We start from the raw sequence: 17,779 nt of genomic DNA on the forward strand, positions 1-17,779 counted from the left end.
CAAAAGGCACAACGACCCTGATTGCATCCAATATAACTCCGGATCATTCATCACTACAACACCGACTTGTGTGCCGCATTAATCGAGCTCGTGTACCAGTTCGTACGTGCGTACACTGACTAGAGGACCTCTGCGTGCACGCAGGTGTGTGCGTGTGCACGCGCTCGGAGGGAGCGCGCACATGCCTCGAGTTGACTCGAGCAGTGTTCGGTGCCGGTGGAGGAGAGATCACAACTTGTGAGTGTCGGCGGTGGAGCGCGACCCGTCGAGGGATGCTGGCCCACTAGATCGCAGCGTCATCAAACCGGCGCTGAAACCGGATATTCGAACTTTGAATTCTTTTTCTATTGTTTTAAAGACGTTTTTAGTCCCTGCACTGAAGTTTACCTTGCTAAACATGCTGAGTTCAAGAGTCACCAGTGCCCTTCTTTTATCCGCCGTGCTCCGGTTGTTCTGCGGTATCTCCGGTCAGGCGCCGAACTGCCACGAGGTTCGTGCTGTGTTTCACACTCTTCACCCGGGATCCAAATGGGTACCCGAAACCGCCGTGTCAGGTAAGTACTTGCACTTTCTGCATCCACTTTTACGCGCAGGATGTCCATGAATGCACTTAATATATTCAATACCCATTGTCGACTGAAACAGTACAGCATCCATTGCCTCCTGTACATAATACAAAATATTTCATTTAGTATGTGACCACCTGCACCAACAGTAGTAGGCAACCCACTTTGGATGGATTTCTTTTGACACCTTTGATTTTGTTTTCACCAAGCTTGAGATTTCATTCCCTATGAGAAATTGCCTAGCAGGTTAGTGGGCGTATTCCAGGAGTTAAAGGTGAAAGGTCATTCCAGAATGGGGAAACCGATTGAGTTTTGGGGCTTGCCTGCTGCCTGTTGCGTTATGCAGTGCTCATATCTCACGTGGCATCATCATAAACTGTAGCGAATATTCATTTTGTTTTTTTTTAATCTCATGCCAGCATGCTCAAAGTCCTCCAGGTGAACTGCGATAGTCTCCATTCTACATTTCTCTTTGCCAGCAAGTGTTCTTCCAAAACAGGAAAGAGTGGAACGAATCTTGAAGGCTGCAACTTAAATAGCGGGAAGAAGCGTGACATGCATTAAAGCTTTTTTTTTTTTTTTTTTTTTTGGCATGCCCTCTATGTTTCATATTCATCTCCCATCTGCGGGTGCGTACAGCTCCAGCGTGTTTTCTCCATGCATCCACTTTTAATCAAACACCCTCCACCTGGGCCAGCAGATATCTGACAGCCGCTGGGAGGAAGATCCAGCTCATCCATAGAAATATTTAGCTTCCGCAAATCTCAGTCTGTCCGTCTTCAACTAAGGAGAGAAGTTCAATGAATTCAACTCACCACTCAGTCAGCCAAACGATGGTTCGCCACAGTTGGGGCATAGTTTGTGTTTCTATATATACCATAACACCCACAGTTGCCCTGATGCAGTTACATTGATAAACAGATCAATGTGTTTTGGAATACGCACATTGTTATGCACTTATTGCTTCTGTTGGTCTGGTACACTGGATAGGTGTGAAGACAGCTGACAGAGTAATAAATACAACATATGTCAAACTTTTAGGTTATTAGATGTGGTGAAACGAAGAAAAACTACTGAATTTGAATCAAGGAAGTGTTTAAAAATTGCAGGGGAAAACAAAAAGTCACTTCTTTGTATAAATGTGGATCTACAGTGTTCATTAAGACACACTTAAAAAAAAAAAAGAACCTGCGTGAAAAATAAGTGGAGAAGGGAAAGTGTGCTCATGACAGTGTAGGAGGAATCAAATGTCTTCTCACACAAAAACAATCAATATGACATGATATTCCATGTTACCTAACCTAAGAGTTGAAAGAAAATTGTCAAGGAATAATTATGTGGATAAAGTGTCATCCAAGCAGATTTTAAGGAATAAACAAGCTAAACAAACTAACGGGCCCTTTACATGATGACGCTGCGGCACCAACACGCAACAATTGTGTTGCGGAATGGCCTCGCCTTTACATGGTGAAGGAGAAAACACAAACTTTTGATTCCGGCCTCCAAAGCGGAATGATTTGATTGCGGGGATTGCTCCGCAACCATATAAATGGAACGCTCTCACTCCGATGACGACAGCATTCGCACACAACACTTTAGGTGTGCACAGTCACTGCTAGTAAACATTCAAAACGGCAAACATGATGGGTCAGCGGCTTTAATTTATAGTTTTTTATCATGTTTTTAATTCAAATATATTTTATGTTTGCGTTTTTGTGCCTTTAAAAAAAAACGCATGGACGCATTGTGTCGTTTTTTTTTTTTTTTTTTAATTGACAAGCAATGTCATACAATCATTTAAACTTCTAAAGAACAGCAAACGTACAAGAAATACGAGATAAAAAATAAATATACAGGAAAAATCATGAATAAAAATGCAAAATAAAATGTAGGGGGAAAAAACGCCATTGCTTCGAGTGGGTGGGTGTGTTGTCTTCTGGGCTGAGGAGGTTGTTGTCAAGGAAGTGCATTCTGCATGCTGTCGCTTTGTAAAACTGCACAGCATGAATACTACATCGTTTTCATGTGGAATTGCACCATCGTTCGAATGGAGATGGAACCAAGATGGAACAATGTAAACGCAAACATGAAATTTGTCCTATTCTTAGAGGGTCACTGTATAAATGGCCGCTAATACTGTAAGTAATGCAGTTACATTGATGTAATAGTTCTGTGTGGACTGTGGACAGCATTTCAAAGAACTGACATAAATAAATGTTATGATTTTGGACACATTTTATACATATTGACCAAAATGCTAGATACATGTGCACAATGTATCAAGAAGTGAACTTTACAATTGTACTATGACAGGAAACAAGCCAATTTAGAATATAATATAGATCAGTTGTGCTTCAGACTATTACAATCTCAAAATGTTATTATTTTTTTCTTATTGTTCTGGTGTTTCTATCAATTTTATATGGAGGACCTTTCTATCTTCCCGTTTGAGAGGGGAGTAACATTCAATTCACTTCTAGCCATCCATTCTTTCATGTTGTATTCTGTAGCCTCTTATCCTGGTTCATTCAAATTTATATTCCCACCATCACTAATGGATTTTTTTTTCGACCCTTACAAGTTAAAACACTGCAGTTGTGCTGAATTATCACAACAGCAGTATGAAACTCAATGTCACAGTCATAATCCACACAATTTTAAAGAAGTATGTGAATAAAATTCATTCCATTGAATATAAGGCACCCAGCACTATGAGCGACCTTGGCAATAAGTGCCATACCGCTCTGTAAATGTTAATATTTTTGTGTGTGCACCGACAAATGTTGAGCGGGTCAAGAGCATGTAACCACTCAGTATTAAATCATGTCCATTCATGTTGGTTTTTATGCAGAACATTTGTGTGGCAGTAAGTATTGAGCTTACGATGAGAAGTGATACCTCTACTTATGAAATTAATTGGTTCTGGAAGTAGTTTTGTAAACTGAAAGTTCTGTAAGTAGGGACGCGTTTTCCATGTAAATGCCCTAATCTGTTCGAAGCCCTACAAAATGCATCAAAACATAACAAAGACATGTTTAATTTATATTATTGCAAAATACACATAAAATCCACGTTGTGCATAATGTAAAAAATACTGATGTACAGCTGTTGGAACCTGAGGGGCGAAAGAAGACTCTGGGATACAAACATACACATACAGTAGAGGTCCTTCTTAGCCATTTGGATGCTAGGCAATAGCCAATGGCAGAGCAGCTATAAGTATGCTACGTTCAGTAGACTCTGCAAGCTGTGAGTACCAGCCCTACTGTATTTTTGCCTTTCATATACTCAAATTTCTTTCGTAACGAGGCAATATTTTCCCATTGAGGCGTGTCTTAACCTGAACATTCTGTATGTAGACGTTCGCAAGTAGAGGTACCACTGTATTCTGAATACAGAGTGATACGATGGTTGTGGCCAACCAACCAGACATCCTGATCATGGATAAGCAGAGGACCGCCATTGTGATCGTTCTAGACATCCTCAACGATGGCAATATCAGAAAAAGGAACACGAGAAAATAGAAAAATACCAAGGGCTCAAGGAAGAGTTGGAGAGAGCCTGGAAAGCGAATGCAACAGTGGTGCCTCTGGTCATAGGAGCACTGAGGGCCGTGTCCCCCACACTGGAGAAGTGTCTCCAGCAAATACCTGGAGAAACATCAGACATTTCCTACCAGAAGAGCACAATCCTAGGAACAGCAACAATACTGCGCAGGACCCTCAAATTCCCAGACCTCTGGTCGAGGACCTGAGCTTGAGATGAACAGCCATCCTCCCTACCATGGGGAGATGGGGTGAGAGTGAGGGAAGGGTTAAAAAAAAAAAAAAAACATTCAAAATTGCCCTCTATGCATGTGTGATATCATTGGAACATTTTGAACAGGGGGGCGTTTATTTAAAAAAATTAACCCCTAAACACTAACTTGAGGTGAGAGCATGAGAGAGCATAATTAAAGACACCATGATTTTAACGAGATATTGTTGCGTACTTACCTTGTTTCGATCCAAACACTCCGTGTAGCATGTCTCGCCGAGTGTCAATACACAGCTATGAATGCCCACACCCGGACTTTTTGGGGATTTTATGGGTGAAACACGCTAATATAATAAGGGTCGCAATGCAGAAATCGCAGGCAACAAGAAGTTGTCAAGATTTTCTTTTTAAAATATTACCCTTTTAAATGTTTTTTTTTCTTTCAATTTTTCTTTGCTTGGATCCATTATTCATCATCTAAAATATCTGGGAAAATGCGACAGTAACAAAAAAAACCAACAATTAAGCGATGGTTATGAGGTCCGTGACCTATTTACAGACACTATTTTTTTCATTGTGACGTAATTTGTTTTAAAAGTTTAAAATATGCAAGTGAATAATTTTATAAAGTCATTTTTTAAAAACTAAATATTAGACCTCAATTAATGATTCTTAGCTAAAAATGATAGGCATTTCAAATAATAAATATAATTACTTAACTTTTTATAGCTGGGTTGAAACAAAAGCAGTTGCGTGGTGTCTGTAAACGGGGTTCTCCAGGTAAAACGGACAAATCAAAAATCGTTCGGGGGCTTATTACGCCATGAAAATGCTATGGCAGCATAAAAACATATTGTTCTGTCAAACACAACAGTTTTTTTTTTTGTTTAAAATACAGCAGTTTATTTTAAAGAGGCGTGCAACAGGAGAAACTGCTTTTTCAGCCTTGTTTGTGTTTTCCGCCATATATACTTCTGCATTATGTTACTCTCCTAACACAGCTGCAACCTACTGCCCCTGTCCTAAGCCAATCAAAATGGTTAAAAAAAACAACAACACTGAATTCATAGTAAAAAATCAATATTTTTGCGACAAACTACGTTTTTTTCCACATTTTTCTGAAAATGCTGGACATTTATGCTCTTAGGCTAACGATTTGTAGATATCTAGTTCTTCTGAGATAAAAGAAATCTTTTTGTCTGGTGATCTTAAGTATTATCAATGCAATACTATATATAAACATTTGTTTGAATATAAAGTGTAAATGTGAAAGGAACTTCAACTAACACATAAAGTACATAATCGAAGCACATCCTCAGGAGCCATGTCTGCCACATTCTCACTAAATGAAAACCTAAAGTTGTTGAAGGCTGAGATGACAGGTGTCATCTGTAAATCCCAAGGAGGATGTCCCCCCCCCCTTTTTTTTCTTTTTTCTATTTGTGTTAAAACAAATACCTACATCTTACAGAAATGAGGTTGGCAAAGACGTTTGGCAAAGGAGCATTGTTGGAACTAGAATCAGAGAGCTGGCGAAGAGATTCATTTAATCACTTGCAAATGTCAAGAAATCCTCCCCAACTCTAGTACAACAAAATTGTAGTGCATTTATTTAATTCTGAATAATATGTAGTGTGCAGTGGTGGATGGCAGTATGTTCACACTCCCAACTTTTAGATCAGTGCTTTGTTAAACCTCTTAATGTGACAAGGATTGCAAACATTTAAAAGAATTATTAGTTGCATTTGCCACGGTATCAATATTTAAACTGGTTGTAAATTGTGCTGTTTCAGTATTTCATTTGCAGTATCTCCTATTTGCTTATTGTTTATAGCTGTGAGCAAAAACACAGAATCCTACATGGCTTGACTTTACAACGGTAGTTGATCTATAATGTATGGCCATAATGAGTAGCTTTTAATATATAAATTCCAATCTTGTTCCTCTATGGTGTCATCATTAAATTTACATCCTGTAGCTATAATTGCATAATTGGTGAGGGGAAATGGAATAGGTGCAATGTTATGTATCTTAAGCCTGTTAGACATGGGTTTGACTTAAGCACTTTTTTGTGTGGATTACTTTATTGTTAAGTTGGACTTTCAAGAGGTACACTGAAAAACCTTGACAGCTGTTCTGGATTTTCAGTGGTCTGACCCCCGCCCCTCACTTTCACCATATTGATCGACAGTACATAACAATTGAAAGGCAACACCTTGAGCTCAGCTTGTATATTGGGGAGATTTACACATAGATTGGTCTTGGCCCACATCTTGTCTTTCTTAATTTTGTAACAGAATTTTTAAAAAGTAATTAACTTGAAAGTAAACATTTTGATCCTTGAAAGTGATTGACCTCAAGTTAAATGGTGTGAAAAGCATCTCAAACAAAATAAAATCAAAACATGTACAACAACTTTTAAAATAAACTTGTAATGAGAAAGAGAATATAGCCTTGAATACTACAATAGGGGCAGGTAGAATGAAATTCTCGTGTGTTTTTGAACAAAGAAATGATTTCTTTATGATTAATTTATGCAGTAGAAACACATTTATCATCTGCCCCTGTACGTTTTTTTTTTTAAAGTCAGGTTTGAAAGTAAAATTCCAGCACAGTCCTCCACCGAGTTGGCTCTGCTTACCTGTGGTGTTCCTGACAGTCTATTAATTTTGCCACCGTAGCTTAAAATGAATTTGATCTTATCAATTGAAGGCCATTGTCTGTATTGATTCAAAGGTTGAACCATGTCAGAGTGTGCACAAAAGGTGTGTGGCAGTTTTATTACCTTATTCAAGGGGACTTGGTAGAGATCAGGAAGTTACAGTAGGTGAACTCTTTTACTGTATTGCCCCCTGCTGCTTGTTAATCAGTTTGACTGGCACTCTAGTGCATCTCCTTCACTAAATTGTCATTGGCTTACATTTCCACCTGTCCTCATCAACCTTTCCCTTGTGTCAGCAAATCAGCTACCTTTAGCCACTCAAGTCATGCCCAGGCCTCATTCAGTCATTAGTCTGCCTGTATTGTCAGGCTACGTTCACACCGCAGAACATGATGCCCAATTCAGATTTTTTTGGTAAATACGATTTTTTTTGTGTATCCATTCATATTGCACAAACATACAGTGGTACCTCTACATATGCTTAGATTTGTTCCAGGACCTGGTTTATAAATCGAAATAACCGTAGCTATGTCCACTGGGATTTTCCTACAAGAATAAATCATAATTCGATTAATTCGTTCCACAGCCTAAAAACCTACGCTAAGTTCTTTATAAATACTGGAGGTATAATTACAAATAGCAATTACACATAGCAAAACAAATAAATTATAAATACAAATCGGAATAATAATAATAATAATAATAATAATAATAAAGTGTTTTTATTGTCACCTTGTAGTGTTATTTACATAATTCACCCACGGAACTATAGTTATGGCTACGATGTTCCAGGGGGGAACGTTTTTGGTTAAGGAAGAAGCCGGAGGTTGTTAGTTTTAACCTGTGTCCATGCTGGTTGACTAGTATGGGACCCCCAAATTCCATCTAGTCCATATCCACTCCGTTCTGTTCCACACAACTTAACAAATACATTTCTATAAGGCGGAAAACACTCAGGTGACTTGAAGTTCTGCTCTGAGAACCCCAATTTGGCCAAATTGTAAAATTGTCCAATATGCACGTGTGGTACATCATTGGAAAGCTTAAAATCTCAATTTTCTGGGGGAAGAAAACATTTGAAAAGGAGGGCATTAATAGAGAAAAAACATTTTTTAAACAGCAAAACCCTAACAGGAGGTAAGAGCATGGGAGAGCATAATTAAAGACGCCATGATTTTAACGAGATATTAACGCGTACTTGTCTTGTTTCAATCCAAAAACTCCATGTAGCATGTATCGCCGAGTTTCAAGACACAGCTGTCAATGGCCACAGCCGGAATTTTGGGGGATTTTATGGGTAAAACATGATAATAAATAACAAGGGTCGCGATGCAGAAATTGCAGACATCAAGGAGTGGTCGAGATTTTCTTTTTCATATATTTATATTTCATATACATATATATATATATACATATATATATATATATATATATATATATATATATATATATATATATATATATATATATATATATATATATATATATATATATATATATATATATATATATATATATATATACATGTATATGTGTGGATCGATTATTTATCATCTAACATATCGGGGAAAATGCGACAGTAACATAAAATACAATTAAGCGATAGTTATGAGGTAGATATCCATGACTTATTTACAGACAGCAGTTTTTTAGTTTAGGGGCTTAATACGCCATGAATCTGCTATGGCAGCATATAGACATATTGTTCTATCAAACAGCAGTTCCATTGGCTTAAAATACAGCAGTTTATTTTAAAGAGGATTGCAATAGCAGAAACTGCTTTTTCAGTCTTGTCTGTGTTTTCCGCCATAGACAAGTTTCCAAGATACTTCCGCTTTACTTCTGCATTTCTGCTCGCGACTTCCGTTTTACACTTTCTCTAACCAAAACAACAGTGGAGCTGGTGTGGCATTCCTCATTGGAATCCCTCAAAAAAGACAATTTGGAAATGCCTCATCCATCTGCCATCATAGCAACATGGAAGGACAACATGAAGAAATGGCTAAGAGTCGCTACAACCAAAATAGTTTTGTATTTAATGATTTAATGGCAGTGGATGGAAACGCAATCAGGGACCTGAAAAGCTCCGAAGCATCCAGTGATTGTGTCCAAATACACGAATAAGGGAATTTAGTGTTCATGAAGGCAGATGTGGAACCAAGACAGTTCCACCACAAAGCAATAACAGGTACAAATTAGGTCAAATTTAACGTGTTAACGGGCGGTAATTAATCATGATAAAATATTTGACGCATGCACGGAATGACCTGCTCATGCATTGCCTCAGATTAGAAACAGATTACAATGACGCACTTGAGATCTAAGAGGGAGAGAAAGGTGTCTTGTTTTGTGCTTCTTCTTAACAAAGGTATACCACCCGCGACGTGCTGGCACTTTGTTTCTTTATTAGCACCTTCAGCTTTAACATTAACACAGCTTACGGCTCTCGGCAGGCCGTAACTCTAACTCACTCCTGCATCATGTGAGTAAACAACATGTTGGCGCCGCGTGCACTTCAAGGTCCCTCGGATTAATTCTATATCAGAATATTACAAAAGGCGAGTGGACACAGGCGTTCATTGGACCGCGCCGTTTATTGGCATAAGCTTCGGCAACTCCTTCACAACAAACAAAAGTATTATTTAGTGAAAGCACAACAAAAATAATATCTCTCAAAAAAAATAATGTTCACAGAAAGAAAAGCGCTTCAATCTGTATTAATGAGGCCCTATTCTCACACAGTTAAACAACAGTGCAAAGAGAACCGGCATTCCCAATCAAAATAGCTATGCAACATACAAATAAAACTTACTCAAGACTTGGTCAAACTCTATTAAAACATTTCGTTTAGTTCAACAAATACATTGGATGGCAATATTTATTCACAATATACATACTATCAGAGGTCAAGTACGTTGTGAAGCCAGCACTCAAATGACGTAAATTACAATGGATGGACCAGTAAACGGGAAACTGCGACGTCAGTCGGGGGACAAAACACGCTATTTGGCTTGATTTCTAATTTAATTTAAAACTCACCATTGACACCTTGTGGTGTATTTAGTGTATCTAGTTTATTTTTTTGATAGAATATTTTTACAAATTGTATTAAAACGAAAACATTAAGAGGGGTTTTAATATAAAGTTAGTATAACTTGTACTAACATTTATCTTTTAAGAACTACAATTCTTTCTTGTGGATCCCTTTAACAGAAAGAATGTTAATAATGTTAATGCCATCTTGTGGATTTATTGTTATGATAAACAAATACAGTACTTATGTTCAGTATGTTGAATGTATATATCTGTCTTATGTCTTATCTTTCCATTCCAACAATAATTATACGGAAAAATATGGCATATTTTAGAGATGGTTTGAATTGCGATTAATTACGATTAATTAATTTGTAAGCTGTGATTAACGCAATTAAAAATTTTAATCGTTTGACAGTCCTAGTACATATATGTTCAATTTGACTACAATTCTGTGTAGCGTCACAGCTGAGACATCATTAGCTTTGCATTAGCTTCAATGATAAAGAAATGGAAAACACTCATCTACTACAAGTCATACAAAGGCTTTTAACCTTAAATGCATAAATTCAAGTGTTACATGTTTTTTGTTTGTTTGTTTGTTGACAGGTGGAAAACGCTGTTAGGCAAGGGAAACAACTTAATGTGCCTCACAACAACACTCACGTTGATGGGCATATAGCGAGACTACATGCGTTCTACCTTGATGATGAAACGCTCGATTTATGCTCCACCTTCGTTAATATTTTTCTAATAGTTTCATAAATTGTGATATATTGACTTGTTTTGCTTATGCACCAATTGTTTTAGATAAAACAAGAAACTGAATCATGTTGTCCAAAAGTTTTATTGGGATCAATCTCTGCAATAAAAAGAATGACATACTATTTGTGTTTATACGTACGTGTGCGATGACCTCATAATACCATAACTATAACCTAACTAGATGAAGATTACCTTGTAGTATTTCCTTGTAACAACAAAATCTGTGTCAGTTCTTCTGCATTCGGCAACTGTTATTTTGGTCACTCAAGTAGCAGACGTATCAGTCTACACCCTATGTTAACGCAGGCTGCACGGGTTGTTGAAATTTTGTCCACGAACGATCAACGAAGTGATAAGAACAAAATGCAATCTTTTATCTGGATCCTTTTGCTTTAAAGCATATCCTTAACTTATTGTCTGCACAATTCAAGGCATTTGGCGAGGTTGATCCTCATTGGCGCTTTGAAGCTGGACACTGTTCAAAACACTCCACTTCCAAGCATATACTGTATATACGTATAAGCGTTTCCAGGAGTTCACACAACCAAGCACAGCACAGAAGGTCCCCGAGTCTAATCTACATTGTGCTAAATCCTTTTTTGGAAATTCTGTGGGTTCCTCTGGTTTGATTTGGCAGTTTAAAACTTTGTCGACTTCAACTGCAATTCATTGTGTTCTGTCTAAATTGGAAGTCCAGAGCAGAAAATGTCAAAGATGGCGCCACCGAATCTTCGCTCAGGAAACTTGTCTGTAAGCGGTAGATGATGGATGGATGGATGGATGGATGGATGGATGGATGGATGGATGGATGGATGGATGGATGGATGGATGGATGGATGGATGGATGGATGGATGGATGGATGGATGGATGGATGGATGGATAAACTGTACCATATGCCTTTGTGCATTATTGGCCCATATATGTGATTTTGTTCTTAAATTACTGTCGCAAAAATAAACTTTGTGTCGATCTGATCACATGCTGTCCTCTGTTTACTTATGTGCGTCTAGACTGCGTGGGTTTACGGACTGCATGAGAGACGTATGCAGTGGGCATCGGGCAACGCAGCCAGCACGCAGGTAGTCCGCAACGGAGCAGAGCCCCACTCTGATTTGTAAAAAAAATGGAATTGGACTGTTCACACTGTGTGGAAAATAATCATTTACGTTTCACATTTGGACAAAGAAATCGGAAATGATCTGTATTCAGAACGTAGCCTTGGTTCCTGTCTTGCCTAATAAGGTTTTCATTTCTGCCTGTTCTCGTCAATCCTTCATTGTATCAGCCATGTCGAACTTCGCACTGAAAATGATTAGGATGGTTCTTTCCCTTTTTGACCGGGATATGTGGATTTGTCAGACCTTCTCTGCATTAGATATAATAACACATTGAAATACAAGCAAAACAGCGCCCACTGCTGGATCTGGTTTGGAATTTTGTTCTCCGTGTTGCAATGTACTAGTCTTTTGCAACTCATACAGTCTATTGGGCAAAAGTGTCCTTTGAGGTATCGTCAGACAATATTGAAGTTCCACCGCAGTGACCCTGCAGCGTTGCTTTAATTGGTCACAGAAGATTCTGCCTAAACTCTCTCTCCTTTCTCTGTTGTCAGTTTATTAAATTAGATCCAGTTTTCCTTTGTTGAGAAACATTCATAGTTATCTCCATTGGTATACGCTTTTGAAAAGATCTGTGTGAGTCCAATTAGTTCCCGTCAATCGATAAGTAAACAACCTTAGGCATGACTTGCTAGCTGCACATTTCATCCTCACCAATGTTATCAGTGGCTTGCTATCTAAGAACATGCTGGGTTTGTTTGTCTGCAAACTGCAATGCTTCTGGCTCCTAACTTTGTGGGGAAGAAGACTTTTGATCTTATTGCAGCCTTGAGTAGTCCCAACGTTTCTTTTGACCAAATTGATCTCTGTGGAAAACAACACAGCACAAGATTCAAAATGACTCATATTTTTAGAAGCTGTTTATTTATTTGAGTCTAAAAACAGTGGTTCTTCAGAATAATCTCAAACTCATTAATTCGGAATCTGGTCTGATTACAGTTCCGAGCGTGTTACACATTAGAGGCAATTTCGACTTTTTTTTTTTTTTGTTCCCGCTACTCAATGAGACTCACTGTCTTTTTTAATTTCCCGACAGGTGCTGACCTGCAGGTTTGTCAAACCAAAGGCCTTGTCTGCTGTTCCAAAAAGATGGAGGAGCGGTATCAGGTAGCTGCTCGCAGCAATATGGAGTCCGGCCTCCAAGTTGTCAGTGCTCAACTCAAACGCATTATCATCCAGAATGCTGCAATTTTCCAAGGTAGGAACTGAGATGGTTTCAATTTTGGAATGCCTTTTGTGGGACAGATATCGATGTAGTAAACAAGAGACCTACACTCAGTAGCAGATACAGAAAGCAATATGTGCACAAAATGTAAACTAATTGAAAAAGTTTTGAATCATTTCTAAAACATTAAAATCCTTTGATTTCAGCCCCTTGAATGTGAAAACTTGAGATTTTCTAAATTCTCCAAGCACACAAACAAATCATCTTTTCAGGTACAACCAGTCAATGAAAAAAAATCCATATACAGTATATTTTTCATGAATATTTTCAAAGAAGTGAGTGCAAATGGTAAGTAGAGCATGAAGGACTGTGGTTGGCTGTGTTTAGACTGCAGACATATCTCTTTCTAATCTGTTTCACCCTCAAATCCCATTTTTAGGGCTGGCTGTTCATTTTAAATCAGAATATGGCCTTTTCAGACTGGGCCACAGTATTGACTCAAGTGACGGGTTGCTCTGGCAACGAAGGCGTCATGCAGTGCATGTAGTGTTTGACGTCATACAACTGCGACAGCGGCAAGAAACATGCAATATGCGAAAAAGTATCTACAATGTAGGGAACCAATGTTAGAATATCATTATATTAGGTACTATACGCCATTTTTCCTATTTAACAAACATCTACATTACTTGCATGCATTGCGATTATTTATATGCCTCTCCTCGTCGTTTTTGTGAGGTGCAGCAATGGCGAGAACAAGCAATGGGTGAACGCTGGGCTTGTCCCAAAGATTATCGTCTAATAATTCCTTAAAGGGGCACTTGTTTCACCCTGCCTCACTTTTGTTGTTGTGTATATACTGTATATATACAGTATATTGCTGTTTTCCTTAACGTGCTCCATTCTTTTTAACTGCTCTGCACTTCGATTGGTGATCTCTGCTTCATTGAGTTTTCGGTCAAACCTCATCTGAGCTGTTCGAATTGACAAGCACATTGTCCATCTCCCATGTCCTGTCTCGCAAAAATCAGATTTATGTGCTTTGTGGAAGTTCAGGCTACAAAAGAGTAAAAATCAGATTTTGGCTGCCAATCTGAACAAGGCCTTTGATTCTTGCATTCAAATTGATGGCAAGCAGTTTAACATACTGCAGATAACAACAGCAATTCAGGCTCCAATTTTTTTAATGACGCATCACGTATAAAAATGCTCATAATATTTGATCTTAACGGGATGCACTTTGGTGTCTGACATCTCCCTCAACTTGAAGGTTGGGTATTTGATCCTGAACTCTTGTGACTCTCTCCAAGGGTGGTTGAGCAAGATACTGAAAGCCTCGGTTGCTTCTGATTCAAAGTGTCATCAGTAAGCAAATGGCAAGACAGTATTGAAGTACTCTGAGTGTCCCTTAAGTGTTCCACAGGCAAAAGCCCATTTTTCATGTTCAATAAGCGATAGGCTATGGTTCGTTTCAAGTACAAAATTGATTTCAGACAGAAATAGTGCCCTGTCTGACGAGTTGTGATGCTTTTATTTGAAGCTTTTGATGAGACAGTATAATTTTTTTTTCTTTAAAAAAAAAAAAAAATCCCCATTTCACAATTTTTAATTTTCTGGCAATGTTTTTCCACAGTTGTACTCACAAAGCAGTCTGGACTTTCTCTTAGCTATTTTGAGCTTCTCTGGCCTAACTTCCCTGTGAATACACAAGTACACTCCCTGACATGGCAATTAAAACATATGGTTTAATAGGGACTTTGGGGTTTGTTTGAATTGGTCATCCACGGCTAACAGCATTAGAGACCGCTGCATTTTCCTAGATGGGATTCAATACTAATTGCTTTAGCAAAGGGCTGCAGAGAATTCCCAAAACATCCCCTGTACTGACGTCCTTTTAACATCCAGCTCTTATCTTTCTCCCTCTACTTTATCTTCCTCTTCTCCCTCAGATCCTGTCATCCTCTCTCTCCATCTGTGTCTCAGTCAATCTGTTTGACTTTCTCTCCCTTTCTCCTCGAGTGTTTATGCTACCAGTATTGGGAATTGAGAGCATGCCGTCTTTGCAATCTTCTTTGCTGTTCTTTTTTTTCCCTCTAACACTTTACTTCTACCACAGATCAAAAGGCTTCTCCTCAGCACTTGTCTATCGCTCTTCTTTGAGTGCTCCAGCTCTGTATCCCCCATTTCTTAAGCTTTACCTGCCCTTCAGCCCCCCCCTTCAGCTTCACCTGCCCTGCTCGCTTTTCCCATGCTACTGTAAAACAGAGGAGGAAAAAACAAACAAGATAAACAAATATGTAAACATAGACATACTGAAATTTACTGACTAATACCCAGGGGTGAAAGTGGGCCAGAACGGTCAGGAACACAGTTCCGGTATAAGATTCAGGGCAGGAAAACAGTTCCGGTATAAGATTCAGGGCCGGAATGCTGTTCCAGTACACGGTGCTTTGATTCCAAGAATATGACGGCAACTGTCAAAACGTTATGTAAAAAAAATTTTTTTTAATGCTGAGCTGCCACACATGCATTTCATCTCCAAGAAGAAAGCAATCTACCAACATCAGATTTACATGCACAAGTGTTAATAACAAGCATAATAAAGTGCTTGTGTAGCGTAATCCGTTTCCACCGATATTTATTATTTGTTTTATTCCACGGACGGCATGGAGGTTTCCCTAGCTGCTGCAGTTATCCGAGTCGGACGATGATGAGTCACGTCAATGTGCAAATGCACGTGGCAAAGCAAAACGCCTGGACTCATTTATCCGTTCAATTGGCTGACATACTGACATGTGATCAGCAGAGATAGTTAGCTAGCAAGTGCATGTTTTCTGGAACGGCAAAAAAAAAAAAAAAAAGTTTTTGAATTGATGCGACAAAAAAAGGGCGGTGCAACAAAAAATGGATCAAATCTTTAAGAGCTAGGAAAGAGTTGAGGAGGCGTATTTATCATACTTAGTTTTACTTGCTCTGATGGGGAGGTTCAGAATATCTTAGCTGTCAATGTGCACTTTGGACTTACATTTATTCATTTATGTTAGGCTACTTACTCATTTCCTTATGATTTAAAAAAGTCAATGCTTGCGCGATCTTCAAAATATACTGTATTCCATTTCACTCTGCATAATGAGTCATTTGTACTCATTTTTCTGAATGTATCTTTCTAATATCTTTATTATTAAAAAAAAAAAAGTAAATGTTTACATTAACTTCAATTTTAATGTGCATCCTATCTTCTTAAGTAGTTAAAATTGAGATTTGGCATTTAGTATGTGAGGAAATGAGGGAGAAAAAAAATTAGGAGATGGAGGTTGGGATTATTGCTGTTTTTGTTAACTTTTATTTTGCAAATCATTGAAAAAATACAATTTTGAATGAAAATCAGTTTTTGAATGAGTAATAGAAATAACTGTGCCAAAACAGTTTTCTTTGCATTTTAGTAGTTTTAGGAGGTTTGCCCCCCCAAAAAAAGTAAAAAAACAAATAAACAAAATTTCTGGCTCCGTGGCTACCTTCACGTCGGGGAGTTCCTGCAAGAAATTCTAGCCACTTTCACCCCTGCTAATACCCATTTTTGATAAATTGGTACAACAGTTAAAAAAAAATCCGAACAAAGTACCGGTATGTAGTTTCCTTTTTTTAATCAACTTGCATAGTTTTTGTACTGAGAATTGAAAAGAAAATAGCAGGAGTCGGATTTGCTGCAAGTAAATTATTGTTTTGTTTTGTTTTACAAATCTCTTCAAAATATTACCACTGTTACACCATTTTGTCTAAAAAATTCTCAAGAAAAATGTTTGAACAAAAAAAAAAAAAAAATACAGGCAAAGTAGCAATACTGTAGTAATGTGGATCACTTCACTGTTTACTCACAAACGGACTTAGTATTAAATATGGCTTTATTTAATTGAGCACAAAACTAATGTGCTAGCAGGAAACCATGACTTATTTAAAAGATGAGTAACAATGTCAACAGGTGAATACTGTACATACTGTAGGTTTCTTGTACCTTCTACCATCTAAATGAAGAGTATTTTTGTTCCGTCTTTCACTATGTTGCTGGTATAGACAGATAAACCAAGATACTTAAGTATATTTTGAGGCAAATTATCACACCTCCCTCTAGTGTGCCCCGCCACCTTGGTTTGGCACCCATTAATTGCCTTAAACAATAGTCCTCTCTTTTTAAATCAATAGCAGGAAATAGGTAAGATGTTAGGAGTTTTTTTAATGGTGCTTAGCTCTCATACACATTCCCTTATTTGCTCTTTGGCAATCTAATAAGCCTTTGCTAAAATTTTGATGGCATACTGATGGAATGATATGCAATGGCATAATTGCAGTATCGACTCTGAGTTGTCATGGACTCAAATTTCATTTTGATTCACATTAGCAAGATCATAACATGAACTTCCCCTGCGTGCAATGATTGCCTCACTTTAATGGTCCGATGCTTTCAATTTAGTTCAAAATGAGAATATGTAAACCTGCGGTGGGTGCTCGTCTTTAAAAATCTAAAATGAGACACCAAACTTGCACATGCTGTGAATTTAATTTTATAAATGAATCATGAATATTCTGTTAGAGTGTATCAGTCAGCACATGATGTGGACACAGCGAGCACTGAAAGTAACTTGAGTTGAAGAGTAGAAAAAATCCAATGTACTTTAAAATACACTGTTCCTGGTTTTGGAATAAGTGTGGCAACTT

The 17,779-nt window shown here is 38.0% G+C and overlaps 1 protein-coding gene across 1 annotated transcript in view; it reads left to right on the top strand.

Moving 5' to 3' along the window:
- The window catches only part of gpc3 (glypican 3), a 223,139-nt gene continuing 205,360 nt past the window's right edge, over positions 1 to 17,779 (top strand). Inside the window, exons 1-2 of the mRNA XM_057851009.1 lie at positions 1 to 554; positions 12,938 to 13,099. Of these exons, the coding sequence (XP_057706992.1) occupies positions 398 to 554; positions 12,938 to 13,099 (319 nt within the window). The 5' untranslated portion in view covers positions 1 to 397. The remainder of the gene's footprint in view (positions 555 to 12,937; positions 13,100 to 17,779) is intronic.

The sequence above is a fragment of the Corythoichthys intestinalis genome, chromosome 11 (genome assembly GCF_030265065.1).
Source record: "Corythoichthys intestinalis isolate RoL2023-P3 chromosome 11, ASM3026506v1, whole genome shotgun sequence".
Lineage (NCBI taxonomy): Eukaryota > Metazoa > Chordata > Actinopteri > Syngnathiformes > Syngnathidae > Corythoichthys > Corythoichthys intestinalis.